This window comes from Calypte anna, chromosome 2 (genome assembly GCF_003957555.1).
Source record: "Calypte anna isolate BGI_N300 chromosome 2, bCalAnn1_v1.p, whole genome shotgun sequence".
NCBI classification, from domain to species: domain Eukaryota; kingdom Metazoa; phylum Chordata; class Aves; order Apodiformes; family Trochilidae; genus Calypte; species Calypte anna.
The window spans coordinates 56,160,956-56,188,875 of record NC_044245.1 but is presented as its reverse complement, the minus strand read 5'-3'; the positions used below and the strand labels follow the sequence as shown (position 1 = coordinate 56,188,875).

The 27,920-nt window shown below is 39.2% G+C and overlaps 1 protein-coding gene across 1 annotated transcript in view; it reads left to right on the top strand.

The window, feature by feature from the left end:
* MBOAT1 (membrane bound O-acyltransferase domain containing 1) overlaps window positions 1-27,559 on the top strand; it is a 55,612-nt gene extending 28,053 nt beyond the window's left edge. Inside the window, exons 4-14 of the mRNA XM_030445441.1 lie at window positions 752-847; window positions 3,020-3,031; window positions 9,229-9,284; window positions 11,496-11,550; window positions 14,196-14,379; window positions 15,956-16,148; window positions 19,190-19,293; window positions 21,300-21,364; window positions 22,689-22,821; window positions 25,098-25,249; window positions 27,345-27,559. Of these exons, the coding sequence (XP_030301301.1) occupies window positions 752-847; window positions 3,020-3,031; window positions 9,229-9,284; window positions 11,496-11,550; window positions 14,196-14,379; window positions 15,956-16,148; window positions 19,190-19,293; window positions 21,300-21,364; window positions 22,689-22,821; window positions 25,098-25,249; window positions 27,345-27,477 (1,183 nt within the window). The 3' untranslated portion in view covers window positions 27,478-27,559. The remainder of the gene's footprint in view (window positions 1-751; window positions 848-3,019; window positions 3,032-9,228; window positions 9,285-11,495; window positions 11,551-14,195; window positions 14,380-15,955; window positions 16,149-19,189; window positions 19,294-21,299; window positions 21,365-22,688; window positions 22,822-25,097; window positions 25,250-27,344) is intronic.
* Window positions 27,560-27,920: the final 361 nt, after the last annotated feature.

The following is a 27,920-nucleotide window of genomic DNA, read 5'->3' as shown; positions in this document are numbered from 1 at the left end:
TCAGTATCATCTTTCTTGCTCAGGTAAATATGGAGGGAAGTTGGTTGTAGGAAAGGGTGCATCTGCCCCACTTAGGTACTGCATTGCCTCCAGTCCTCAGACTGTTCATCTCTTAAGATAGTCATGCTACTGTCCTGCCTAGTGTAATTTTACTATTATCTTTTAAAACAGAGAGTGAATTTATTAAACTCCACTTAATGATTGCTTCTTCTGGAAAAGGGCATCTATTGGTATTTAGGGCTGAAAAGGTCAGGCTGTGTGTCATTATCTGCCTTTATACAGAATTAGATGAGAGAGGAACCTGGGGAAGGGAGAGGAACCAATCTTAAACCTGAAATATTTTAGTTTCTGGTAGATCTGAGAAAGAGTTGTACACATAAATAAAGAATATATACAGATAAAAAAGGCAGTGGATGACTTTGAAACATATACAGTATCATCTAGTCTGATGTACTTGAGGAAGACAGAAACTTCTATGTGGGGGTGGGAGCTCTGAAATAAAAATGCCCCACTTAAAGTGATCTTATATCCTTTACTGTGAGGAGACACCTCCATAACGCTTCAGCTGGAAAACCACCAGTCCTCTCAACATTTCTGTTATCTCTTAGGTAACATAGATTCCCACTTGTTAACAACCTAATTTGCAAAAATCAAACTCCACTTCTAAACAAGCCCAAACCCAGTCTGAGTGACTCTACTTCTTGTTGGTACTTGTGTTGGTAACTATGTGTTCTGTATATTGTGTTTTTAGGTACTCCTTTTTCGTAGCTATGGGATACCTCATGTTGTGCCACATAAGCCGAATATACATATTTCATTATGGTATTCTCACTACAGATTTTTCCGGGTGAGTGAGTCTGCAGTCTGGGTCATGTGTCAGTTAATATTAGTATATTTTAAGAATAATTCTTGTATTATCTGGGGAGTGCTGCAATTTTGTTTCCCTTAAGCTCTTTATAAGACACTTTTTTTTGTTGTTGTTTTCAAGGAAAGAATAAAAGCTGTGTGACTTTTTTTTTTTTTTTTTTAATTGACTCATTGTTTCTGCACTTTTCTTGCTAGGCACTGTCTAGTTAGGAGAGTAGATCATCATTAGTTGCATTACTACCTAGAGCAGCCTGGAAAGAAAAGTCTTTGAATCTTTGCATCTGCTTCCTGTGCTGGTGGAACACTCACAGCCCTGGCAAGCAGCATAGCTGACTCCCTGGTACCTGATGGGGTGGGCTGCTCTCCTACCACATTACTAGGCAGAGCTATCAGCTATGAGCCATCCTTTCCCTCTTTTGATTTACCTTGTTGCCCCAACCAGGGGGACTGGTCGTGGAAGAAGAGGAGCGGTGGCTGTTCGTATCATAGAGTAGGTAGCCTTTTCTGCTCTCTTGAAGAAAAAGGAGCCGCTCTTAACCTCTTGACAATAATAATGATACTGAAAGAATAATACCTGAACTTACTCCGTTATTTGATTTTGTCTTGGTGCTTCCATATAAACCAATTACTAAACTTCAGTCAAACATAAAACTCCCAAGTGCTAAACAAATGGGAAATGTAGTATGGAAATCAACTGCATCTTCATGGTATATTTTAGAAACAAAGAATAAATAAAAATACTGTAACGATTTTTATAGAGATTTGCAATGCAAAGTGCTGAAACCCTGGTCAGCTTCATAAATCTGACTTAGAATTTCTTTTCCCCATCTGTAAATAATATGTGCCCACATATGCTCTAAACAGGTGTGATGACCCAGAGATACAAAATGTACTCCTGAACCAGTTTTACCATGTATGAACACCAACTGAGCCTCCTCTTGCTTGTTCTCCCATGTTTGCTGGTTCCACATCCATTGCATGTGGTAATAGGGAAGAATTCAAACAGATTCCTGTTCAGAGGATGGCCTTAAAGTTCTTCAGGACTTGAGAAACAACTGACACACCCATGGAGCAATGCCCACCTCCCAGAAGTCTCCCACCTTTTTGGGTAAATGTAGCTGGGGATATACATGGAGAAGGCAAAATGCTGGATTTAAGGCAGTCTTCAGGAGAGAACGAAAAGCCTGTCCTCAACTGACTTGTATTTGAGTTCTCAATATCCTCTATGTCTCTGTTGATATTGGATTGCAAGGAAAAGTTTTAATTCACATTGAATAGGCACATAACCAGTTCTAGAGCCATCAGCTTTCACTGTCAGTTCCCTAAAGTGATGAGCCAAATGTTAAATGAGTGTTTCCCAGTATCAGTGCTGAAAGCTGGCAGACCTTGTTTGCTCTCTTGAGCTGCTCTGTACTCTTAACAGCTTGCATGCATAACCCTTTTAAAGTGTGCTTGCAAATACATTTTTTTTTATCTTTAATAATATCTGTTTGCACTATTTGTTTGGAGTTCCCCCATTTTGAGAGCACAGCTTGTAAAATGCAGGTAGATATGGAGAGAACAAGGTAACTTTTGAGTCATGTCTTAAGTAAACTGAAAATGGAAGATCAAACTGTGACTTATCACTTCAAGGTTAAGGAACCTTGTTGACTACTTAATTCTTCTAAATCATGCAAAAGGTTGGTCACCAACTCCCACAGTCAAAACTGTACTTCAGCTGCTTGCAGCAGTTTCTTGATTTAAGAGATTTTAGTGTATTGCATAGTAATTAGGGGAAAACTAAGTTTTTAAAACTACATGCCAGTTTTTAATGAAAACCAGCTCCAGTTTGCTACACTTTAATTTTAATTATTTTGAAGAAAACAAATATATATTTTATCTAAGTACTTTCATTTATATTATTTCACAAAAATGTGGTGACATAGTGTAGGAGTTTTCTCCTGACTATTTTGCCAAAGAAAACTACTAATTTTTGAACACTAATTGTAAAGCAACCAAATGTGCTTCCCCCTAAATTCAAATCAGTCTTTGAGAGAAACATGCATATTTTATTTTGTTTAGTTTGCCATGGCATTTGTACATTGTACCTAGGAAAACTTAATCCTAACCCTTCTTTCTCTTTTTCTCTCTCTTATTTCTTCTTTTTGCTAAGAGGATTATGCTGGTAAGTTTCCTGGTTTCTCTATAACTTTATAAAAATTCTAATAATAACATACAATTTGTGGTTTTTTCTTTGTATCACAGCCTTAGACCCAGTATAGTAATGACATGGCTCTAGGGAGAAATACATTTAAAATACATAAAGGGATCTTGATTGAGATTTTTGGAAACTAGTAACAGATATGGTTTCATTCTAGCATGCTATGTGAACAAATACCATATGATCATTTGGACAGAATTCAGAGGAGCTCAGCATCTGTATGAAGTTGTGTCTGCTGTAATCCTTTGCTTGATTAACATCATAGATCTCTCTGATTTCATCTTTGAGTTATTGCAGTGTCTGAGCAAAAATTTCTAATACTGCAGCTCATTTGGTGAACTCCAGGGAATGATCATGCGTGTATGAGTTTCTTGGCACTATTTCTTAGAGAAAAGAAACTCAGCCTGTGAAAATTGCCATACACAGTGACATTGCTTTCTAATCTTCTGTTGGTCTTGGAGAGACCAGAGCTGTATCAGGGATGCTTCAGAGACTTCTCCTCCCTGCAAATGTTAAATCAGTACCTCTTACACGAGTGTTTTTGTGGACATCCCTCTCCAGAAGATACAGACATCTTTATGTGTTTGCTGAACCCCAAATGCACAGCAGCAACAGCATTCTCAGCAAACTGCTTGTAAAAAGATGTTCATTGAAAGAGCTTTCTTGAAAAGCCATAGGAGCAGATAATTTAGTAATAAGTGTCACTTCAGGCAGTGAATTTTTGTTGGGTGGTTAGTTGATGGTTTTTGCCCTCTCGGTGACTTAATATCAACCACAAAAGAAAGGAACTAAGGAACAAGGCCAGTTCTTAACAAGGAAATACATTTGTTGATGGGAACAAACATTGATGGCCTCTGTTACCATGTTAAAACACAATGCAGAAATATTAACTGGTCCTGTGAGCTCAGTTATTTTTATTTTCTTGTCACTTAAGCGTATGAAGTACGTTACGTTGCCTGCAGTGTATGTTCCAGCACTTCTGGGAATCTTTGTCCCTCAGCAAATCTCCAGAGGCAGCACAGCAGCACATGTGCAGGGTGAGTAAAGGCAGGACCATCTGGGTTCTGTGCCCTCTGGTGCTTTGCTGCTGCTGAGCATTTGTCCACTTGAGACTGTGCTGAGATCACTTGCTATTAAAGAGAAGCCCTGCAAGAGCCACAATGTGGGAATTAGACAAAGTCCAAGCAGCCACTACTAGAGAGCTCCACAAGCCTAGTGCATCCCATGACACTTCTCTAGAAGTAAAGACTTTTAAGTGAAATGCTTCTGTCATGAAGGCGTAAGAAACGCTCTTTGGGAGAGTCCACCAAAAAGGACTGCGTGGAGCAAATTGGAAACTGCTTTGGAGGCATGAGTTTGTTCAGTTGAAGTATTTTTCCTCTGTGTGGTTCAGCACTTCTTCATTTTGCTTTTGGCAGCAGACCTTTACTTCTGTTTTCAGTGAGGCTGTTGTGGCATCTCTGGCTCGGTGTTCCCCTCGGCAGCATGTTTAGGCTTATAGCAGAGTGTGACTAGTGAACTTCTCATGCCTAAATAGAGAAAACTGAAACAAATGTTTGCTGTTTCAGTGTCTTGTCTGCAATGAGCCTTTTGGCTCCACCTCCTCTCAGTGAAATCAGGTCAGTGGAAACTATTTCTAGCCAGTGTATGCCAGACTCCACCATGGGATTACCTAAGGTCAGGCAGACTCAGTTTGATAAATGTCTTTTCTCTCTTATGCATCAAAGCTTACTGAGAGATGAAGCAAGACTGTGGAATGGGGAGAATCCCCAAAGCTTGCTACAAACCATGCTCACATGTAGTTCCACTGGCCTGTGCCTCTGAGTAAATTTATTTCACTTGGGCAAAACATGTTGAAAAATGACATTCACTGTATATTTAATTTAAAAGGTTTAATTAGGGAGCAAACCCCTCTGTTGAGCATTCTTTGTAAATCACTGCATCTTTGTCTTGTGTTTCAAGGCATCTAATAAAAGTTTGGGGTTTTTTAGTTGTTGAAATTTCCTGTTTTATACCAACTCCCTAGGACTATTTAGTGATTTTTATTATTATTAATTTTTCTAACAGTTGGCCACTGTGGTTTGTGTGTAAGCAATACAATGCAAATACAACTGAGATGAAAAGTTTAGCATGTATATAAAACAAAGATGGGGGGAAACAGTCCCACCAGGGGTAAACCTAATTCTATGATAGTGGATGTAGATGAGGTAGAATCACAGCCCTTAACATATAGTTGCAAAGCAATTGGAAGGTGTTCAAATATGATCAAGTTCAAGTCATTTCTTCTTCTTAAATATGTTTTATTTCAAGAAAAAAATTATTTGAAGTTCTGTAGCTTTGTTAACTCCTCTTTTGGTCTGTAGCACTTCAGGCTTTTTCCATAGTCTAAGCTTTCAATTATTATCATGTCGAAAAGCAGTTGACTATGTGTGACATGATTTTACATATTATCTTGCTCAATGTTTTATTACTGGTTTAAATTAGAGGTTGCCTGAAAGGCTGGAAATGACAATTCAGTACTCTGATGTTGTCAAATTTTAGTAATCTTGAATACTCAATGAGTATTCAAGAAACTATTTTTTCCCCTAAATTAAATGTTTTGGATTTGTTTTTTTTTTTCTTATCTAATTTTTAATACTGATTCTGAACTCGTGTCCTCATGCATTGTTCTGCAAATACAGGAACAGGAGTATTTTTCATTCTGAAAAAACAAAAACTTGCTCTTTGTGTGTGTGCAGTGAGGAGAGATCGAGGCCCCAGGGAAGAACGGGACAGGTGTGGGTATGCAGAAGGTCAGGGGCCTCCACATCCCAAAGGAGATGACAGAAGCAATGACCAGGAGATGACAGAGCTTACATCACTACTGTTGCTCCATCTTGCTCTGCCCTTTCTTGCAGCCACAGCTTGGTCCCCCAGTGTGATCAAGTGATTGAAGGAATGGTAGATGAGTGAGGGAGGAGGAAGACTCTCCTTGCTCACCTGAAACCTTGCTTGCCCTTTGTGCAAAATGTTTAATGATCCCTGAAACTGATCTTGTGAAAGATTTAGAGGGTGCCACCCTACTGGCACTGTACAGCAGTGCCACCTTCCCGAGCAGGTTATAGAAGAGAGATGTGGATATGTAATATGATGATGGCAGGAAAGATAAGTGAAGGTAACTGAGACGATACACTTTGTGGGTCTCCCTCCCACCTCAGGTGTCAGCAGTATCAATTTTGTGCTTGCTTGTCTCCTCTGGAGTTGGGATTTGAAGGGAACATACTGTCCATCTTTTCTGATTACAGTGCAGGAGAGGCTAACTTGTTCTGAAGGGTTAGTGTGCCATCAGTGAGGCAATGAATTCCTAATATAGATGAAGAGAATGTCTTTCTTGTATTTATACATTGTGTGACTTCAGTGAAGACTGCATTGTTGTTTCCCTTGATTAGCCAGCACATCAGGATTGTTTGCCTGTTGGTTCTCACTGGGTGGATTATAGTGTGTGGGGGGCAATTTTCTAGGACAAGTGTCTAAATTTAGGTATGTCAAGGCAAACAATGTGAGCCTGAGGTTTAAAGTTACCCACTTCAATACTGGCATAAAGTGCTTGCCCAGAAATGTATGCAGCAAACTGAACCAATTTGAAACAAGTGTAAGTGTTCATCCACAAAGCTGAAAGGTGAACCACTGACAAAATAAAAATCTCTGTTTATTGCAGTAGAACTGCAGTAGTAGAACTGTAGTAGAACTAAACTTCAGTAGTTTAGTGACAACCTCTGTCTCTCAAGGATTAAAAAAATCTGCTTTTTTATATGCTTAAAGAATTGGGATTTTTGTATATTTGAAATGAAAGCTAAATTTTGTATGAATGGGAAGTTTTCTTTGAGAAATGGAATGTTGAAGATAATGGTGAAAACAGCCTATCAGTAACTTTTATGACAAGATAAATTGAATAAAATTTAGAATGACTTTTTCACAATATTGGTGTTATCTGGAAGGTGAAAAACCACTGTTGAATTCATCCATTCCTTAGCTGCCATTTCAAGGAGAGACTCAAGGAGAGAGCTGCTGTACAAAACGTTGTGTTATGGCTGTATTCCAGATATGTGTATATTTAAGCTTTTTCTGGATTTTATGGGCCAAATTTTTACAGATATTTCAAGTAGAGACTTCTGAAATGATAAAAATAGTTTCTGATTAAGAAACTGGCTGATATTGTATATTCTTTGGTTTTGGGTAGAAAATGCAAATCACTCTACCCACACAGAATTACAGGTAGACTCTTGAAAAAGAACAGCCTTATTAGTATTAAAAAAAAAAAGACCAGTTACTTTGAAAGAAGGTCTTTTTCAAGTATTCTTGTGTTTACCATGCATATTGATTATCTTGAATATCAATTTGATTAATTATAGTGGGATATTCATCTTGCAAAAAGTTTATATTAGCCATTGGATTTACATTTGATTGTAACCAGTAGGTCAATTTTAGTTGAGAATGATTCAGAATCTCTTGAAAATCTCTGCAGAACATGAATATTTGACTGTTATTTTAGAAAGACATAATTGAACATAGCTTTTTATTCAGGTTTTTTTCCTTACCTTGAGAAATCAGCAGGGAAAAGTAGTGCTCAAACAAACAAAAGAGTCTTCAACTTATTTTTTTTTCATTGGATTACAGACATTATATTGCAGTGTTTAAAATTAATAACCATATTCTGATTCATCATCTACATCTCTTTAAAAAGTTCTATATACAAGTCAAACCCTTTAAATAGCATGTATAAAAGCTCAGGTTTTAATTTCCTTGTTGAAGTCCTCATTTGTGTTCAAGCAGAAATCTCTGTACAGTTTATGGTAATAATTAATAACCAAACTGTGACACAATCTGTTGTATTAATCCTCAGTGAAGACAAATATAATCTGTGGAACTATTTTTATATGTTATTATCACAATAAATGCTTTGAAAATAACGATGTATCCTTATTACCCTATACCAACCTCCTGGCTATTGCGGTTGTGAACATTTAGTAGATAATGTGAAATCTGGGCACCCTGTGCTGGTGTCCTGAGTGACAGAGAGATGAGGAGAGGCAGTGTTAGCAGGTGTTTATCTTTTGCTTTGCCTGCCATGGTTCTTTCCACGTTACAGATGTCCAGTGCAAGGTTTTTTGCTCTGGGCTTCACATCCCATAGAAGCTGTACATGGACCAGAATGGTGCTTCTGCCCATGAGGGACTTTTTAGTTGTACCCATGGTTAATCCCCCATCTTTCTTCTTACATACCTCTAAATGCTCTTGGCTGTATCCTTCACCCTCATGGTGATGACCTCCTGAAGCCATCAATCTGAGTTTTGATTTTTATTTTTAATTTTTTTTTGACTTGCAGCAGCTCAGATTTGCCTACAGGTTCTTTCTAGCTCAGTAAGGAAGTTTAAGCAGCCCTACTGAGAGCATAGTTGCTATTCCCACACTGCCTCTTTGGTTGGTCCCAAAGCTGCTGGGTGGTTGTGTCTCAGGTACAGCTAGCTCATGGTTTGGAGAGGTCACAGATCCCACATGCCCCAACAGTCCCAGCTGGGTTGTACATCTTGGACAAGCTGTCCACGAGGCAGTTGCATGCCCAAGAAGCAAGGAGGAAACTGCTGTGCTCGCAGCTGCTGTGTTATTTGCATGGACTCCTAATTATTAGGGCTATTCATGTGGGGAAATAAGCATGTGTATGCAGAGCTGACATTTTTTTAGGGCACTAAGGAGATGGACAATAGGAGAGAAACAGTAAGAAGAAACAGAGTTATGTTACAGCAGCACTGTTGTGTTCTAATGTTGTGCCACAGGGGACGAATTTGGCCTTTGCCTGTAAGGAGGCCCGATGGACTGCAGAACTTGGTATTTCCTAGTGTGCTATTGCTCCTGGATTATAATTTGCTCTGCTGCAGGATGGAGAGACATAAAATAAGGCTTTGTGCAAGTTACTTTGTGCAAGTTTTCTGGTGCAAGTTACTGTGGTGTTGCTTTGAACCCAAGCAATTGTCTTAGGCATGAGTTCCTCCATCTGTTTTAATTGAATGTTTTCCACTTGTTGCTAACATAGTTATGCCTTTTAAAGGGATAAAGATACCAGCAAGAAACTAGGGAATAATTTGAATTACAAGATGTAACTGTTGTTTCTGTCTTTATTATAGTCCGCTGATGATAATTACACAGAAGATCACAACACTTGCTTGCCAGTTACATGATGGTAAGAAAAGGGATCTCCTCCCATGTCCTGAAGCCAGCCTTTTTATTCCAGCACAATCTGTGATTGAGTTACAGAGTGGATAAACGTAATTCAGCAAGTAACTCCAAATGAAAAAAAATGCTTTGTGGAGGAAAACTTCACGTTTTGATCAGTTCTCTTGGTTCAAACTGTCTTTGCAGTAACAAAGACAACTATTTACCCTTTGGGTGATCTCCTTAGTTTGGGCCCAATTTGATTTTCGTTAGTACTGTTCAGATGCATCTCCGTTAAGCTCTCTGAAACTGTTCCTGAGTCTCAAAAATCAAGACTTGTGTTTGATACATAGGTTCAGTCACTGGTTCAGTCATTAATGTAGTTATGTATCAAAAATATGCAATGACTGATATATTCAGTGATAAAACACTCCATGAATTATGAGAGATGGAATTCACTAGCTGTTTCCCAGTGCAGGGAGAAGCACAGTTGTGAGCAAAATAACATTGTCTTCAGGCTTGTGCTATGCTGTGACAAAGAGCTCTATTATTTCCCAGTAAAATGCCTGTGTCTTGTGCAGTGCAAAGGCTAGAAATGTCAGTTGTCATCAGTACTGTTATTGCTTGTGCCTACTTATGTTGCAGTGTGAATTTCTGATGGTCCAAGGCTCACTGCGTTATAATCTGTGGGTGAGTGAAAAAGGAGCCTGCTGTACAGTTGTTATGATGTAGAATTTAGGTGTTGGCCACAGAACAGACTACACAGTCTGTCTTTGTTCACAAGCCAAGTTTACACAAGTGGGTCTAATGCTTTTAGCTGTCTATAATGGGTGCAGCTTGAAACTCTACTAACTGACCTTGTCATTGACATTGATGTTGCTGAGCCTTTTCTGCTTCTGTTATTTAAGCTACCCAGCTCAGATATCATTGCATGCCACAGTGGTATGCAGCCTAGATACACACCAATAACATTGAAGGTAAATGAACAGACAGAAAGGAAAAGATAACAGCAGAGGCAGGAGCATTTTAATAGGACCAGAAATCCTACAGGTTAATGATGGTGGAAGAGGCTCATTACATTGTGAACGTCTACATATGGAGCTGTTGATCAAATGGAGGCAGCTTGCAGTTCAGTCATTAGTGACAAATCTCTGTAAAAATTTACCACAACTGCCTGTAAATGGAAACAGATAAACAAATACCCAGCCCTTTAACTAATCAAGTGCTTAATTGTTTTCCTGAAACTCACACTGTCCCAGTATTTACAAACTGCAGTAGAGGAGAGAGAATGGAAATGAGCAGGTTATCATCAGTCTTTTTAAAAAACGGGTCTTATATATATATCAGTAATTATGGCCAGTGGGGCTTAAAACAGTAGTGTTAATTGATGCCATGCCCTTGATCTTGTGAAGAAGTGTATGTACGTGCTCAGCACTGAGTGCTGTGAGTCATCCCATGGCGACTTGTTCTGCTGAAGCCAGTGGGATTCCTCATAGTATGTGCAGTCAAAAGTTCCAGAGTGAAGGTTTTGGGATATTAACTATGAGAACAGCTGTTAATGCACTGGCCACTGTGCAAGATTTTTCCATAGTTTTCCTGGGACAGTGAGTCTATGTTCTACTTCTGGCCCAGAAAGTCAAGTGTACTCGACAGGAGATCACCCTTCCAGCCTGTGTCTTGTACAATTCCAAATTGTCACTGATGTGTGTGTTTAGGCTCACTCCAGCAGCAGGCAGCCAAGCTGCTTGTTCACACCAGCAGAGCTTCTGTTTCCTGAGAGCCTGTTTCACTTCCATTGCCCACTCCTGCTGTGAAATGCTCCATTTCTCACCAAGGAGCCAGCGGGAGACTTGTGCTGAAATGAGAGAGCAGCTTCTGGGAACAGAGGTTTTTCCATCCCAGGACTGTTAGTGGAGGCTGCTGGGGGCTGCAGACTGTTGGTGGCATTGGCGGTTCATTGTGTGTATGGGAATGCTGTGACTGCCCTTCCTGAAAGTGTAGCATTGGGTGAGAAAGGGGGAATGAGGTAAAGAGCTGGGTAAAGAAGTATGGTAGAACATGAGTATACATGGCCAACAAGTTAAGAGTTGAGCTGTATTACAACTGCCTGTGACAAAGAAATCTTTAAGCTTGCGGTTTATGAAGTTATCTGTGGGATGCAAACATAAGGCTTTGAGAACAGCTTTTGAAAAAAGTTTGGCTTTTGAAAAGATCTAATGTGATTTTTCTTTCTCCCTAGGAATAGGGCGGCAAGCTGAGGAACTCTCTGCTGAGCAAAATCGCCTTGCTGTAAAGTAAGAATTTAATTTCCTTTGTGATTTGTGTTAATTTAATACAAAGAAGTTTGAAGTTTGTTTGTTTGGATTTGTTGTTTGGAATTTTTGTTTCCTTTTTAATGTCGGGACCCACTTAATGGCACAGCCATGAGGGTGTTCCATGCTTCTTCCCCATTCATGATGAGCCAAAAGTCCTGCCTGCTTTTTCTAGTTGCTTGAGCAGTTTTGATTTTGTAATGCTGCTTGAGCCCTCCTTACACACAGATAGCTTCTCTAATATATTCCTTATTTCTTCAATCTGGTCAGTAAAGCACTGAAATACTTGGCTACATCTCATTGAATTACACATATACCCCACATGCAACAAAACTAGTCTTCGCAGAATCAACTCTTACATTCAGGCTAAGATAGTGCTATATGGACTTTTTGGCCACTGTCTTCATCCTATCTGTTATATGTTCTTTTTTTAAGTAGAGTTCTCCTTCTCCCTCCTCTCTCAGCAAACCACTCTAGAGCAAAAATTCATTTTTGTTTGACTCTGACACGTCAAGTACTAATTTTCTTTGCTGTAATATTGACACTGAAATTCTGTCTTTCCTATCTCCTTCTCTAGTATTAGTACTCCCAGTTGCTCTGATTAGGTGACTAACCTCATTTTTCAGAGATAGACAGCATGTTGTTCATGTGTTTGAGCACCTTTTTTTTATTTTGTCAAGTGCTGGATGCAGGTGAATTTTTTTTATTTTTTCATTTAAAGGAGAATCAGTGTTAGAGAATTAGTCTTAGAAACATAAAAACTTTTCACAATCAAATACTTGCTTAAGGACAAGGAAATTATTTCCTTCATTTCCAAAGCAGAAGATTCAGCCGTAAGAAAATCTGCCTGTGAGTTTCTAAAAGTAAGAAGGAAGTAATTTCTTGAAAATAAAAAAAACTGTAGGGAACTTTTGCTAACTTTGTGCCTATTTTAAGTGAAAACCATAATGTTTAACTGCACTGGGCCTTTGTGACCATATGATTAATCCTAGTCAAATTCCCACCAAACAGTCTGCTGCTTTTTTTTTTTTTTTTTTTCCTTGTACAGTAGATGAGCTCATAATAGAAAAGTACATGCCAATAGCTCAAGTGTTGGTGGCAGATGAGTCATAACTGAAGAGTTTTAAATCCGCTTTGGTAATACAGCCTTTTGTCTTTCCTCCTGTTCTTGGACTGTTTTTGTTTCTCACCCATCCTCTGTACATTCCTTTGTGCATTGCTCATGTCTCTCCACCCACTAATTTTCAGGATCTAAGTTGAAACGAATGACTTTATTTTCAATATTACTGTAGAGCTCAGAAGCCCAAATCATGGAGCTGATTTTGCAGAACAGAAAGATGAGCCTTGCCCCAGACTGCTTCATCTTTCAGTGAAAAGATTTCACCAGAGAATGTACTATTCAGGCACCAGTATCTACAATAACCAGCAGGGTGAATGCAGAAAATCCTGGCTAAGCTAACTGTTTATTCAAATGAATTCTGCTTCAGGCAACAGCAATGATTTAACTGTTGCTTAGTTTTTTCTGTTAGAAATTTATATTTTGGTCTGAAAGAATTCTAAGTGGATTTTGGTTTATGCACGTTCATCTGCATTTTGGACAGAAAAGTCTTCAAACATGGTGCCCTGGTTTGTCATCCCATCTAGGGACTCCTCATTTACTTTGATGGTGACTGTTAGCACATTTGTAGAGAGCACTGTGTATCTCAGTGCCGAATTTAGATGTAGATGTTTTCTGCAAGTAACAAATAATGCTAGCAGTGAGAGACCTGAGTGTCTTTCTTTTCCATACTACTGATGTGTAGTAGGGAAACTGGATCTTCTTCACATCTAGTGTAAAATTCTTAAGGAATATGTGGGATATGTATTTGCAAAAAGGAAATAACAAACATGATGGACTTTCTTTGACTTTCATCTTCAGCTGTCTTTTGATTTATATGTTTTTTTCCCCTTAGTTCCTTTTCTTGCTTCATGATGCAATACAAGCAATTACTTCCTTTATTTGCACAACAGGACAGAGGGCCCCTTCATTTTCTTCCTCTGTGACTCACATTACACTTCCCATTTTTCTAAAGGCTGAAACGAAGGGTGGGTAAGAGCTCCTTTCTGACCTGAGAGTCTTGGTCTCAAATGCTCTCTGCTCTGTAGTTTTCATAACAAGGCAAGGAGCTGCACTGCACTGCGTGGTGAGACCAGTATTACCCAGCCTGTGATCTATCAGCCGTTACTGGTGCCTGACATACTGGACAGGTGTCCAAAACCAGTTACAAAATTCTCACTGTAAGTGCTGCTGGCCTGTTCAAAATGTGCTAGTCAGTTTCTCTGAGAGTGGGTATTTATAACTTTTTAACTAAAATGTTTCTGACAACATAATGGCAACTTTTCAAATCATAGCATTAGTTCAACTTCCACATTACCCTTGTTCTGACTGCCGTCTGCCAGGCATCACTGGTATATAAGAGAGGCTGTGCTTCATCTTCTCCAAAACATATGGGTTGAGCTTCCAACCTGGGGGGGAGGGTGGCAGAGAGCTAGGGATTGAGAAAGAGAGTACAGCAAAAAAGCCTGTGCTCTGTTTTACCTTGTTTTGCTATTTTTAAATTATTTTGGTTTGTGCTTGATTTTGACAGGACAAGACCTTCTTTACTGGAGTATTTAAGCTATCTCCTCAATTTTATGAGCATAATAGCTGGGCCTTGCAGCAATTACAAGGATTATATAGCCTTCATTGAAGGGAGACATGTGCATATGAAACTGTTAGAAGTGAACTGGAAGCAGAAGGGTTATGACAGACTTCCTGATCCTTCCCCAACTGTAAGTTCTAAAATGACAAAGATTTATTGGAAAAGGCACAAGAGTACAGTTTTGTACATGATTCTCATGATTGAAAATGAAGAATAAAATAAATTTTTTTATTATTACAGTGGTTTTATTATTTGAAGTGGTTGCTGTTTATCACAGGGCCAGGGGTGGAGGGGGTAGTGTCTTCCACTTGAATTCCTCAAATAGGTTTGGCTTGCAGAACGAGTCATTGGCTAATGAGTGTCCTTTGTGCAGCCATGGGAGCCGTCTGCAGGTTCTGATGATGACAAGTTGCAGCTCAGCTCCCAGCAGAAGAGAAAATACCAAAAAGAAAGGAGTCAAACGTCCCCTCTAATGCAGGAGATGTTAGAGTACATGAATCACCACAACTCAGAAACTGTCACTTGTCAAGCAGCTTTGCAAGAGAACTGCACACTTGAAGATGACTTGGAGGTCATTTTTCAGATACAATTTACAAAAATTATTTGTTTTTTAATATTACTTAAGACCTTATAAAAAGCCTACTTGTAATATAGGATAACATAGCATGAGTATCTCTCTTATCCTAGGGCAAAACCGAATGTGTGGTTTTGTGTGTGCAGAATGTCTCCTCTGAAACTCAGTGTCAGCACATACATGCCTGATAATTGTTGCACATGGCTGTTTTTCTACTGATTTCCATTAGTCTGAATGAAGTCAGTATAAGGGCCATACTGCCTCTGATGCAAGTCAGCAAAGAATATTAAAATTTGCATTGTAACTATTTAAAGATATTTACACATTAATTTATTCCTGAAGAGGAAAAAGATATAAAAAGAGTACTTGGGATAAAAAAACGCATTGTTGCTTCAACAATATTACCCTTTTATTAGTCTTTTGAGAACATGAGTCAAGTTTTACATGGCATCCATGTGCCAGATTTACCTTTTTAATTATAACTATATCAAGCAGAGCTTACTCCTGATGTGTATTTGAAATTGAGCTTCTAGCTATTGACATAATTGTCAGTAATATTAGTATACAGAAAGCTAGGGAATGATAAAAGAAAACATGTATGATGTAGGAGATATGCTGTATCATGGGAGGGTATGCTTACTGTATAAATTGTACACTTTGGGGGCAAGTGATTTTTTAGCAAGACCTTGGCTAGTTGCTTGGAAATAAGACCTACTGTTGTACTGAATACCAGTGCTTTTGGCTTCCAGGAGGAATACAGTCTTCGGTTCCAGGGAATGACAGTCTGTATAGGGAAGATTTCTTCTTTAGCCTGTAGGGTTTGTTTTTTTGTTAGTTTCCTTTCTCATTTTAGGACTTTTGCTAACTGATGTAGGAGTCTTTTGTGAAGTCCATCACCAATTTTGGCTTCTAATTGTGTTTTGTACCTATCTGTAGGTAGCTCAGTAAAACACATTAAAACCAGAGCTTTGACTGTGGGCTTTTCTTAATTACTTCTAAATTAATTGTCAACCTTATAACTGCTGACTTTATTGGTTCTTGAAGCACATTGGTTTTATGTTGTATTTGCTATTTTCTTCTCCTCTTGAGCAAATGTTTCTAATGAATGTTTCATTGTTCTTTGTGCTTTTAGGGAGCAGTGATGTACAAGCTGTGTATCACGCTAGTATCTCTCATTTTATTCTTGACACTTACCAAGAACTTTCCTATGGCATATATTATTGATAATGAATTTCTTGATAAAACACCTTTCTTGTCAAGACTCGGTTACCTATATGTTGTAACACAGGCAGCAAAACCGAAGTATTACTTTGCATGGACATTAGGTAAGTATTGCTACATGACTTATTTTTGTAGGTAACAAGTAGTTTCAAAGTGGGGGAGGACATCTGAAACATTGTGGGGAAACAAAAACAAATTAGTCCCTAGACCTGCAGTTCCCGTGGGAGATGCCCATGTGTTCCTGTAGGCACTGGAACCCACAGAAGTGGGAAGATGTCAAAATTTTAGAAGAAGGGACATAAAATACCCTCTAGCTTGTCTGACACTCCCTGCCTCTGGAACCAAATAGGCTTTTCAGCTTCTCACCCATAAAGTCAATGTAACAATTTCCTCTTACTTCAAGCTTTGTAATTGTAATAAAACAATTTTTACTGGAATATTTAGGAAAAAAAGTTTTCCTCCCCTAAACCTTGCTTTTTAGTCTTTGTTCACAATTTTCCACTTCTGACTGTAGGATTGGGAGGTTAAAATTGGTGTTGCTGGCTTAAAATTGGTGTTGCTGGCTTAGGCTTTTTAAGTATAAGTAGGCCAACTGACCTCTCTCTTCCTAAGGGGCATCTTTAGCACATGCATCTGTATTAGAAAGATGCAGTACTTGATGGTGTGCTGAAGTTGGGCTTTGTTTCTAAAGGCACTGTGTGATACTGTACATGGTAGCTTTGAGTGGTCAAGAGAAATGACTGGAGAGCCATAGGGAAGGTGGGAAATGAAGAAGGTGATAGGAAGGACCCAATAATTTCTCAAAAAAAAAAAAAAAGAGATGAGAAAAAAGAAGGCTTATTATAGAGAGAAACAAATTTCTTTTTTTTGGAAGCCAGATAGATTTGTGGTCAAATAATCTTTTTATACCTTTTACCTTCTTCCTTTTAGAAGTCACCTTTGCTATCCGTGTGTGTGGAGTTAAATCCTTCTAGGCCAGGGTGAAAATTAAGAGACTTAATTTTTTTTGCCAGTGTTACTAGAGTTTGTGTGTAAGGGGGATCCTGAAAATGAAGCCAGCAATAAACCTGAAACAGAAGAAATCATTGAGATAGGATGGAAAGAGCCAGGGAACTCATTGCAAGACTGTGATTAAACTGCTGGGAATAAATCTGACAGATTGAGGGAGGACAGCCAGGACTGTCGTGTGTGGGGTGGGAAGGACTTTGGGATAAAGACTAAATTGCTCAGAAACTTATTTGTGTAGGACCGAATGTTAAATTGTTGCCATCAATTTTTCCTCCATTACAGTTAACCAAAAGTCCATGATTGAACAGAGAAACTGAACTTGGATTTGTGGTGTGACTAAGCCCTAGAATTAGGAGAAATCTCATACAAGTAAGGGGTTTCAGGAAAGGCATGCATTGCATACTGTGGAGGGTGAGGTCTCTATTACTCCCATTACAACTGCAAGCAGCAGAACAGCAGACTCTTTATCCTTTTGCAATTTAGCTCCCAGGGCATTGTAGCAGTGCCTGCTGAAGAAGCTGGTAAGTGTTTCCTGTCCTCAGAAAAGGACAGTTATGCTATTGTGTGAGAGCCATAGTGCTGAATTCCTCCACATCCGTGGAAAGACTGAAAATTCAGCTTCTCGCTTCATTAGCAATAGTCATGGGAACACGGCTGCAACCCTTAACTCAGAGCTGTCAATGAGAAACCAGTTCAGGACTGAGTGCCTGCACCCAAAGAGCTGTGAAAGTAATACACCAGAGCTGTGCAAGCTGTCAGGGAAGCCTCTGCTGTCTCCGTGGAGGCTGGGATTTTGTGGGAATCCTGAAGGTGGGCAGTTGTTATTCATCTGCACTTCATGCCTTGCCCTGCAGGCAGCAGCTTGGGAAGCCAGAGGCTTACAGGACTGCTGTATTATTGCGTCACTGATTTTCTGGCCAGAAACACTAAGTGGTCCCTGCCACCTTTAAGAGCAATGAGGAACAAATCCAGGAGTCCTGGTTGACAGTTACATGCAGCTCCGGTCTCTGAGGTTGGACAGGGTCTTATGGGACAATTCCAGGCAGGGTTGCTGTTTGACCTCCCTTTCCGTCAGTAAAATCAAGCTTGTTTTGTAAAGAATAAACAAAATTGAAAGTTACAGGTTAAAGAAGGTTGCTCTTTTATTCATGTATAGTTAGTCTTGTTGCTTTTAACTGCGTTCTCCCCCTGGTGTTGTGCTTCAGGGCTTCTCCCTGAATTTGTCCTTGTACTCAGAGCATCTACAAAGAAAAATCAATTTTCATTCTTGGGAAGGAAATGCTGATCTTTTAAAAGTATAACTTAACCAGTCTTGTATTTTGTAAATTATCAAAATGCATTACCTGTATTTTTGCTTTCCCTTTTCTCCAAATGATCCTCAGTGCTGGCAGTACCCAGTGACCCAGAATCCCTTCTGTTCTCTTAGTACTCCATGAGAGGATTTTGGCAGGGGCACATTGAAAGCAGAATCTTGAGATGCAGTGATGAAGTTGCTCCCAGGCAAGGCTTAGAGGGGTAGGAGCTGACCAGCAGCCTGGGAGAGAGCAAGACTGCAGCATGTGAAATACCTACAGTTACCCAAACTTTTATTTGAACTTGAAGTAGTTAAGTCTGTAATTAAAGTTATACAATATTTGATTGGTAGAAATGTTGAGTTGCACTGAGCAACAGGTTTGACAGAAGGTTTTCTCTGCTGAAGTATGAGCAAAAGTCTGAATTAAAACAACTGTTGGAACTCTTAGTAGGAATGGTAAATGTGTCTTTGAGACACTGCAGTTTTTTTTGAATTCTGGAAAATGTTGTGACATGAAGGTACCCTTTTGAGGAAAAGGCTAGTGTTTTATGGCACCTCTTGTATATCTATCTTGGATATTAAAGGCAAAATAATTGGAAAAGTGATTTCTAGCCATTTTTGTTTTATTTTCCTTTTATTGCTTCTGCCCAAGGTGTACTCTTGCTGAAATGATTCTTGTTGCCTTATAGCAATGCCTCTTTGCCAAGAGGAAGCTGCTCTTTGAAATAGAGCATGCCAGTTGCTACAAAACATGCTTGAATTGTATTTGGTGCCATATTGATTTGTAAGAAAACACAGCTTCTCCAGCAGTCTGATTTGGCCTGTTTTGCTTTGACATTGCAGCAGATGCAGTCAACAATGCCGCTGGTTATGGATTCAGTGGAGTTGATGAGAGGGGTACTTTCCGCTGGGACCTGTTGTCAAATTTAAATATCTGGAATATTGAGGTGAGTTAAAGGAATGGCTGCATCACTGTAGTTGTAGAGAAATGAGCATGATATGGAGAAGCTTTGCTGGAAGTAAAATAAGTCCCTGCTACTATGCTTCCTTTCTTTAACATGGAGGGCTTTTGTATTTTATCTGTTGGGCAGATAAAAAGCATCTGTCAAGCAGCCATTGTCAGCCAGCTCTGCATTCTGGTTGCATTTCTAAATAGTTCAAGAGGGCTAATAAATTGATCATTAAGATGATTAATAAATGAGCAGTCAATTCCTGTAGATTTTGGGTGAGTTCAGAGGGTCAATAAATTGCTCACAGCTATGATTCTCCACCATCTGTGGTGTATTCTGCTTGTTTACTTCTAACAGTCTTCCACTTTTGGAACCCAGTTGAGATGGGTGGTGGCAGTGAAAGAGGCTGCTAAGTGTAGTCATTGCACAGACACTTGCAAGGGCTGGGTCCCTGCACATGCCTGGAATGCCTCTTGTAAATGGAGAAAAGCAAAGGTTGTAGAGATAATGGGTACAAACTGAGCAGCCTGAATAGAAACTGGAGAGCCATATGGAGCTTAGTTGGCTGCTGATCTGAACTCCGTACAGCATTCCACACTGTTGCTCAAAACATCTGTCACACATGTTTCTTTTGATTACACTATACAATAAGGAAAAGAGACACTACAGAGGCCATTACTTTGGGTAAGCCTTGAGCTGTCACTTCATGCACCAATAAAAATTTCAGGAGATGAAGTCCAAGTGTGATTTGTACAGTGTGGTTTCAGCAGGTGTAGACACCTGCATGTATAAAATTGCTTAAGCATTGAGAACCTGAGTGCTAAGTGTGGCTAAAATGTGACCTGATCTGTAGTAAAGATAACTACATGGCAGGAGTTGTGAGGGTGCTAAAATGTGACTGGGGCTTAAACACATGTGGTGGATTTAAGGCCTTGGCAACACTCATATTTTGAGAGCCAGTGGCTATTTTCTCTCTAACTAATGTAACTAAGGGAATTTAAAGAAGCACAAAAGAGAGCAACAATATTAGTTGGAAGAGAGATTATATTTTTCTTGTCTTCTCTTGGTGCAGTGATGCAATTAAAATGTGGCAGTACTGCATAGGGAATTTCTAATTATTTTAATTCTTTAAGCACAGAGAATGAAGTTCTAGCATTCAGGATTCTGTGTGGAAGTGCAAAAATATCCATGTAGTCCCCTTGGACATCTTTGCCTCTATTCCCTCCTTTCCTTGTACCTCCTTTCCTTCAGCTGATATGGTGTCACTAAATTATGTCCTTGTTTGGTGAGAAGGTCTTTTGATCTTTCTGTCAGCAGGTGAGTGTCAGGGGTTGCACAAGGATGGGGAACCACCAGAGGTGAAGTTGACCATGTTTAGGGGAACTTATGCTGAATAGAGTCCATCAGACCTTTCAAACTGGGGGAACTGGAGCTATAAGGAGATATAGGTGGTTTTCCTAGGACCTGGTGTCCACTCTGGTTTCTCAAGCTGGTCAGTGGGCTGAGAATTGGTTTCCAAATTTAGTCCTAAACTTTTTTTGTCAGTGTTTCTCAGTCTTCTCTCTTCCTTCTCCAAGTAATAATGCATTAATTTTAGGCTTTTTTTTAAGCACTTTGTCTTAATAGCACTCTAGGGAAGTTCCAACTGTGTAATATGTGGCAATATATCTCTTCCAAAAATGAAGCTGTTTATGAACTGAAGGACAAGCATTTAATACAAGAAAGCTTTTCAGATTTTCCATAATTTGAAAAATAACCAAACACTGTATTTAATTTTACAAAACAAAGTGAGATTTTGCAGCAAGTGCCAAGTATCCACAGTGACCAATCAGCCTCTATAATGTTCCCCCCAAAACATAGTAGTGTAATGATGAACTGTGGCACAGTTTTCACAACAGTTAGCTACTAGAATTAATATTTTCCATGTATGTCTTCTCTAACTTAAAATGCAAGTATTACCTAACAGGTTTCAGTGCTAACATTTCATGTGAACTTTTTTTTAGACTGCAACAAGTTTTAAAATGTACATTGAAAACTGGAATATTCAGACAGCTGCCTGGCTAAAATGGTAAGAGAAACAAAACAGTAATGTACTTGTGAGACCCAAAAATTCTAGCTAGCCTGGAAAAACACTGACTGCTAAATCTCAGCCTCTTGTCTGTCTTTGTTTTCTGTGTCTGTAACAGCTGTCTGTAACAAGGGGATTAGGTGCTGTCAAGTTTTATTTATGCATATGTAAAAAGCTCACATTTTATATAGAAGCAACAAAGCCATAAATGAACTGTTCAGATCTTTCATAATAAAAAGTAAAAGCATTTTGATGGCATCTTTTAGACTGCTGTTTGCCTCCATTGCTCTTGCTGCACTGTTTCACTTTGCTATGTTACGTTTCCCGTGTGTGCAAGCCCCTGTGTTCCTAGGATCTATTTTAGCTAGAGACATGATATAGTCTGGTTTGAAGTTACCAGAAGATGTTTGCTAGGGAGTCCCTGTTTAGAACGTGGAGAAAAGACTTTTTATATCACTAAGAAGCTCTGATTTTAACCCATGACTGTTAAGACACTTATAAATACTAGCATAAATCCAAATTTTGTAGATGAAACTGTCTCTTGTTTCTTCTTACACTTTTTGACGTGATTAAAGCTCAACATAAAGTCAATGTGAAGCCTGAAATGCAGGCATAGATTTATTGTGGTTATCATAAATAATTTTGTTGTTAAATATATATATCTTAAAAAATAATGTCTACTGATTTCCATTATTCAAATGATGTTGCTGATAAAGAAGTACATTGTCTTGTCTTATCTCTTTGGAACACAATATTTCAAATAAATGTCAGATAGCTAAATAGACTGGCTGGTGTATTCTTAAACTGGTATAATTCCCTTGCACCTTTTGAGTAAGATTTTGGCCATCTAAAGGAACTCCCTGCTTTGCAATACCTTATGGCACTCCCTGTTGTTCCCATCATCTGCCAGATAACAGTGCCTAAAAATACTTCTGTTCACCACAGAAGGGTAGGTTCACATCTCTGTCCTTCGACTTGCTCTGCCATCAGTTTTGAAGGGTAGCGTGTGATTCCAAATAGAGAGATAAAGCTGATAGATTTGATTCCAAATAGAGAGATAAAGCCTGCCCTTTGCCCTGTCATTTATTTAAATTCTGTGAGCACTGGGAATATTTATACACACTCTCTCTCTTTGGGTACTCAGTCCATAAAAGCATGCTTACTCTTTCCATCTAACTCTGCATGTAAATAATGAGAGTGCTTCAGAGGCAAGGTGAGACCATTAAGAAAGCAGAATAAGACCTTTAAAATGGAAAGATTTGAACTGCAGTGCCCATTGTTCAGTGGTGTTCAACCTCTCCTTGTTTTGTTTTCATCTTTGCAGTGTTTGCTATGACAGAGCTCCCTGGTACCCAACAGCTTTAACATTTGTCCTGTCAGCCTTGTGGCATGGTATCTATCCTGGATATTATTTTACATTTCTCACTGGAATCCTTATCACACTTGCAGCCAGAGCAGTATGTACCTTTCATGATTTTCTTCTAAGCGTCTGCTAGATGCTAGCCAGCTGTCAACTGCTGGAACCACCCTGATATGGCCAAGCAGCTTGTCCCTGTTGTGAGCCCTCTCATGCCTTTATGGAAGATACTGTTGATACTCACTTAAACTTTGTTCTGTATTGATGCTAGTTACAAAGTACCCCCAGCAGTTCTAAGCAGCACCAATTCTGCAACTGCTGCAATGCAGATAATCCTGGCTTCTGAATGTTCAGATGGTAGTGCCAGCTATGTCCATGCAGTCAAATTACCTTGAGTGTCAAGGTTAAGCTTGACTCCAGACCTCTGCTAGGTGCTGTTGCCTATACACTGGCGTGTAATTGACTCTGGGCCCAGTCTTTCACAAGAAGCTGTTACAGGTTGACCATTAGCCCAAAGTTGAATTTTTTTGTGTGGATGTAATTGATCAGTAAACTAGTTTCTATTTATGGGCCTCCTCTTGTCCCCAGCAAAAGAAGGACACAGAGCTCCTTGAACATGTCCAGTGGAGTGTCACTGAAATGATCAGAGTGCTGGAGCATTCCCCCTATGAAGACAGGCTGAGGAAGTTGGGGTTGTTCAGCCTAGGGTAGAGGAGGCTCCAAAGTGACCTTACAGCAACTTTCCAATATCTGAAGGGAGCCCACAAGAAAGCTGGGGTAGGGATTTTTACACGGGTGTGTAGCGAGTGGACAAAAGGCAGTGGTTTAAAGCTTGAAGAGGGGAGATTTAGGTTGGACATCAGGAAAAAATTATTTCCTGTGGGGATGGTGAGACACTGAAACAGGTTACCCAGGGAAGTTATGGCTGCCCCCTCCCTGGAAGTGATGAAGATCAAGCTGTATGGGGCCTTGAGCAACTGGGTCAAGTGGGAGGTGTCCTTGCTAATGCAGGGGGATTGGAACTAGATGCTCTTTAAGGTCCCTTCCAACCCAAACCATTCTATGATTCTATGATCTTGGGTAGAGTCACTGAAGACAGAACAGATTTCATGTCTCTCTGTGGTTAAATTTATCACTGTTAATCTTTCAGGCAGAACCAGCAACTTGTGCAGGGCTGGGGAGTACCACCATAGTCCTTCAGAGTTTGACTATGGGTAAATAACCAGGTCAATTTAAAAGGTGAATTAAAGTGACTAGTATTAACCACTATGCCTAGAGCCAAACATGTGGTCCTAATGTGCTGTACATCTTATTTATGATTTCATTTGTGTGAAGCTAAACCAAAATCTCTAGGAAACAGCACATGCTCACAGGTATAAACACATATTCAGTCATTTAAAGTCGAATCATTGAATCATTTAGGTTGGAAAGACCCTTCAGTTCACCAAGGCCAACTGTTAGCCTAGTACTACCCAGGCCAGCACTAAAACACATCCCTAAGTGCCACATCCACACATCATTTAAATATCTCCGGGTATGATATCCAATCTAAACTTGCTCTGACACAACTTGAGGCCATTTCTTCTTACCATGTCACTAGTTACTAGAAATAAAAGACCAACCCCCACTATACTATAACCTTATTTCAGGCAGTTGTACAGAGTAATATGGTCTCCCCTCAGCCTCCTTTATCTCCAGGCTGAACAACCCCAATTCCCTCAGTCGCTTCTCCAAAGACTTTTGCTCCAGACAATTCACCAGCTTTGTTGTCCTTCTTTGGACACCCTCCAACACCTCAATGTCCTTTTTGTAGTGAGTGGCCCAAAACTGAACACAATATTCGAGGGTGCAGCCTTACCAATGCTGAGTATAGGGAGACAGTCACTTCCCTAGTCCTGCTGACCACACTATTTCTGTCTGATACAAGCCAGGATGCTGTTGGCCACCTTGGCCACCCCACTCTGCTGGCTCAGAGTCAGCCAGCTGTTGACCAAGTAACTTTGTTTCATCACTGAGAAACAGTAATAAATCAATAGCATGAGGGAGGAACATGAAATCTTAACAACCCTCTTCCCCAAAGATATTGTGCCAGCTGCCTGGCATGGGAGTCTGATTATGACAGAGGAAATTTAGAGGCACTTCTCTCTTTGCTACTGGTTGGCTGTGGGTTCTTGCGTATGCCAGTTAATACACTTCTGTCTTTCTATGAAGTCTTTCAATACACTGTCTTTCTATGCTCAGAGCTTCCTAACTGGTGAATAAACTTTTCTGTAATGCTCACAGTAAGTGGAGAGCCACACACTGCAATGCATCTGTGTGACTTTGCCTAAGAAATAAATGTATATAATTTTATGTTTACTTTTCTTTGACCTGCAGATAAGGAACAATTGCAGACATTACTTCCTCTCATCAGTGCCTCTCAAGATAGCCTACGACACTGTTACTTGGGTTGTCACTCAACTGGCTGTGTGCTATACTGTTGCACCGTTTGTTATGCTGGCTGTTGAGCCCACCATTAAGTTTTACAAGTAAGTTCTCTTCCTCATGACAGTTATTCTCCAGACTGGCACAGACTTTTGTTAAGTAACCCAAAATACATTGAAAAGCAGTTGGCATTTAATCAAATTTGAAAGAAATTTTACCAGGATGTTTAATAATGTGTAAGGGATGATTTTTGCACTCCCATTAACTTAAAGAGATAATAATATGAAGACAGAGCACTTCTCTTCTTCTCAGTCTTTCTGTGTCCTTGTGTGACTTTACACATATTCATATTCCTTTTTCAAAACAATGAAGGCTCAATTATGAACAGTGGCCAAGGCTGGAGATGTTGACAATAACATGAGTTGGCAATAGGAAGGACTCGGTGAGGAAAGACCAAATTTCCAGCTGCCAATTACATAGAACAGGAGATGTGATTGGTCAGCAGGAGATAAGGAAGGTGCCTGGGAGAGCATTACTTCTTGAATTGATTATGTTTTCCTTTTTGAGTACTTCCATAGTAAGCGAATGTTTCCCGAGGTTCCTTAAAAATTAAGAAAACACCTGTGTTGCAGAGTATATTGGATATACGCTAAGAAAAAAAATTGTAATAAAGAAATTGAGAAAATAATTTTAAAAGGGAGGCTGGACTGCATAGCTTTGCCTCTCATTCTACAGAGGATTCTCAACATAGAATAACAGGTTTTGGTTGAGAAAAAAGGCAATTTCCTCCTCTAATATAAAAGACATAAAACTGGTTGTCAAGATAGCTACCGTCAGTGTCATGTTTGAAAAAGACTAAACTGTGACATTTTCTATTCCTGTTTCTTAAAATATTCTAACATTTAACATCTTACCATTTTAAGATTTGTTTCTTGAAACCCAGAAAAATTACCATATAAAAATGGTTCAAATCTTTCTTAGTTTTGTTATCCTTTCCCAAGTACCTTGTTATAACCAAGTTTTCTGTCTTTCAAGACAAAATTAGCAAATAGCAGTCATAACAACAAAGGAGAGAAAATACTAAAATGCTACTACTAAAGTACTAAATACTAAAACCTGTTTATACATTTACCCCATGAATGGAGTTCTTTCCTTTTGTGCTACAGAGGGCTATTCTATGTGGTAAATATTAATTTCATTCCTTGAGATTACGTTGCTGACATCAAAACTTTAGAAATAAGTATGTATGAAGAACTTGTTAGCACTATGCCAGCATCCATGGAAGCGGAACTTTCACCAAAGTTCTGAACAGAGAAAATTATTTTCCACCCTTGCCAGGTCATCACCTTACTTGTTTTTTGCCCTAGTGACTTTGAACACAGTTAGCACTTACACTTAGAGACTGTTAAGCAAAGAAGTTGTAGGCCTTTGGACAAGGGCATGAATTTTTGGAGCATTGGACAGTCATCCTAAGGACCTTACAAGGGTATTATGAACTGTGGTAAGAAGCATAAACATGAAGGCAGAAAGTTGCATCTCTCTGAGATGCAGTCCATATACTGCTCCCAAATGTCATCCTTCCCAAGCTATCAGAGTTCCATGTAACTGGTTGGAGTGTGTTTTATTTCTGTTCAATCTTGTATATACTGAATTGATTGAAATAAAAATATATTTAATAAGATGTCAAATAAAGATATCTCTGAGTAGTTGCCTTCAAAAACACAACCCTTCTGTAAATATCGTTACCTGTCCTTCCCCAGTTAAAAGTTGAATGTTTTGATTTCTTTCAGATCCCAGCACTTGGAATGTTTGGTTTGTTTTCTTTCACTTAAAAAAAAAGTTCTTTAAAACTTCTACAAGTTTTATGTTCTAAGCATGAAGGATTTTTCTTCAGAATATAACCCAGGTTTACTCTAACATCAATAGAGATGGACTAACTAAGTCCATCTTGAATTTGATAGGTTTATTTGAGCTGTCAGTTTTTGGATTCTGGAGTTTGCTGATTGATTCCTTGCCTCATTAACAACCATGGCAACATTTCCATCAATGCCAGTGGATGTCACATGTACAGGCTATATGAAACTTAAGGATTCATACTTCCTGTGTTTATCCTTTAGCACTAAATCTGCTAGAATTATTGAGGTTGCATAATTCACGTTATTATAAACAAAATTTATATCTTTCTACTTTTGTTCCCAGGTCTATGTATTTTCACATGCACATTCTAAGCATCCTGGTGTTGCTTGTGCTACCAGTCAGACCTCAAGCCCACTCCATAAGAAAGCATCAGAATCAGGCCATGCAGAACTCTGTTGAAAGCAAAGACAAATGATACCTCCATAAAAAAATGGCAAACTTTGAGAAATTGAATTACCATGTTGGAAACAACGAAGAAGAAAAAGGAGTGGGATGAGAGTCGAAGTACAAGACAAGTGGCATGTCTGATGGCTATCTGAAGATGTTACTGGACAGGGCATGAAAGAGCCTGAATGACTGTATTTCTGCTTCAGTTAGGAAAGATTTTACAGGCTATGTTTACAGGTGCAAGGGGCATTTTGATTTTTTTAATAAATATTTTTATGAAATTTTTTTATATATTTAAACTTTTTCACAGAGAGAGGCATTTTTGCTCTTTTACAGAAGTATAAAATTATTAATCAATAATCTTGTCATTAGAGGAACAGGAAGCAGATTGTAAAGAATTAGACCAGTTGCTTGATAGCCTGGTGCAGTGGGTAGCTGGCAGGGGAAACTTTTCATCTCTTGGCTATGGAA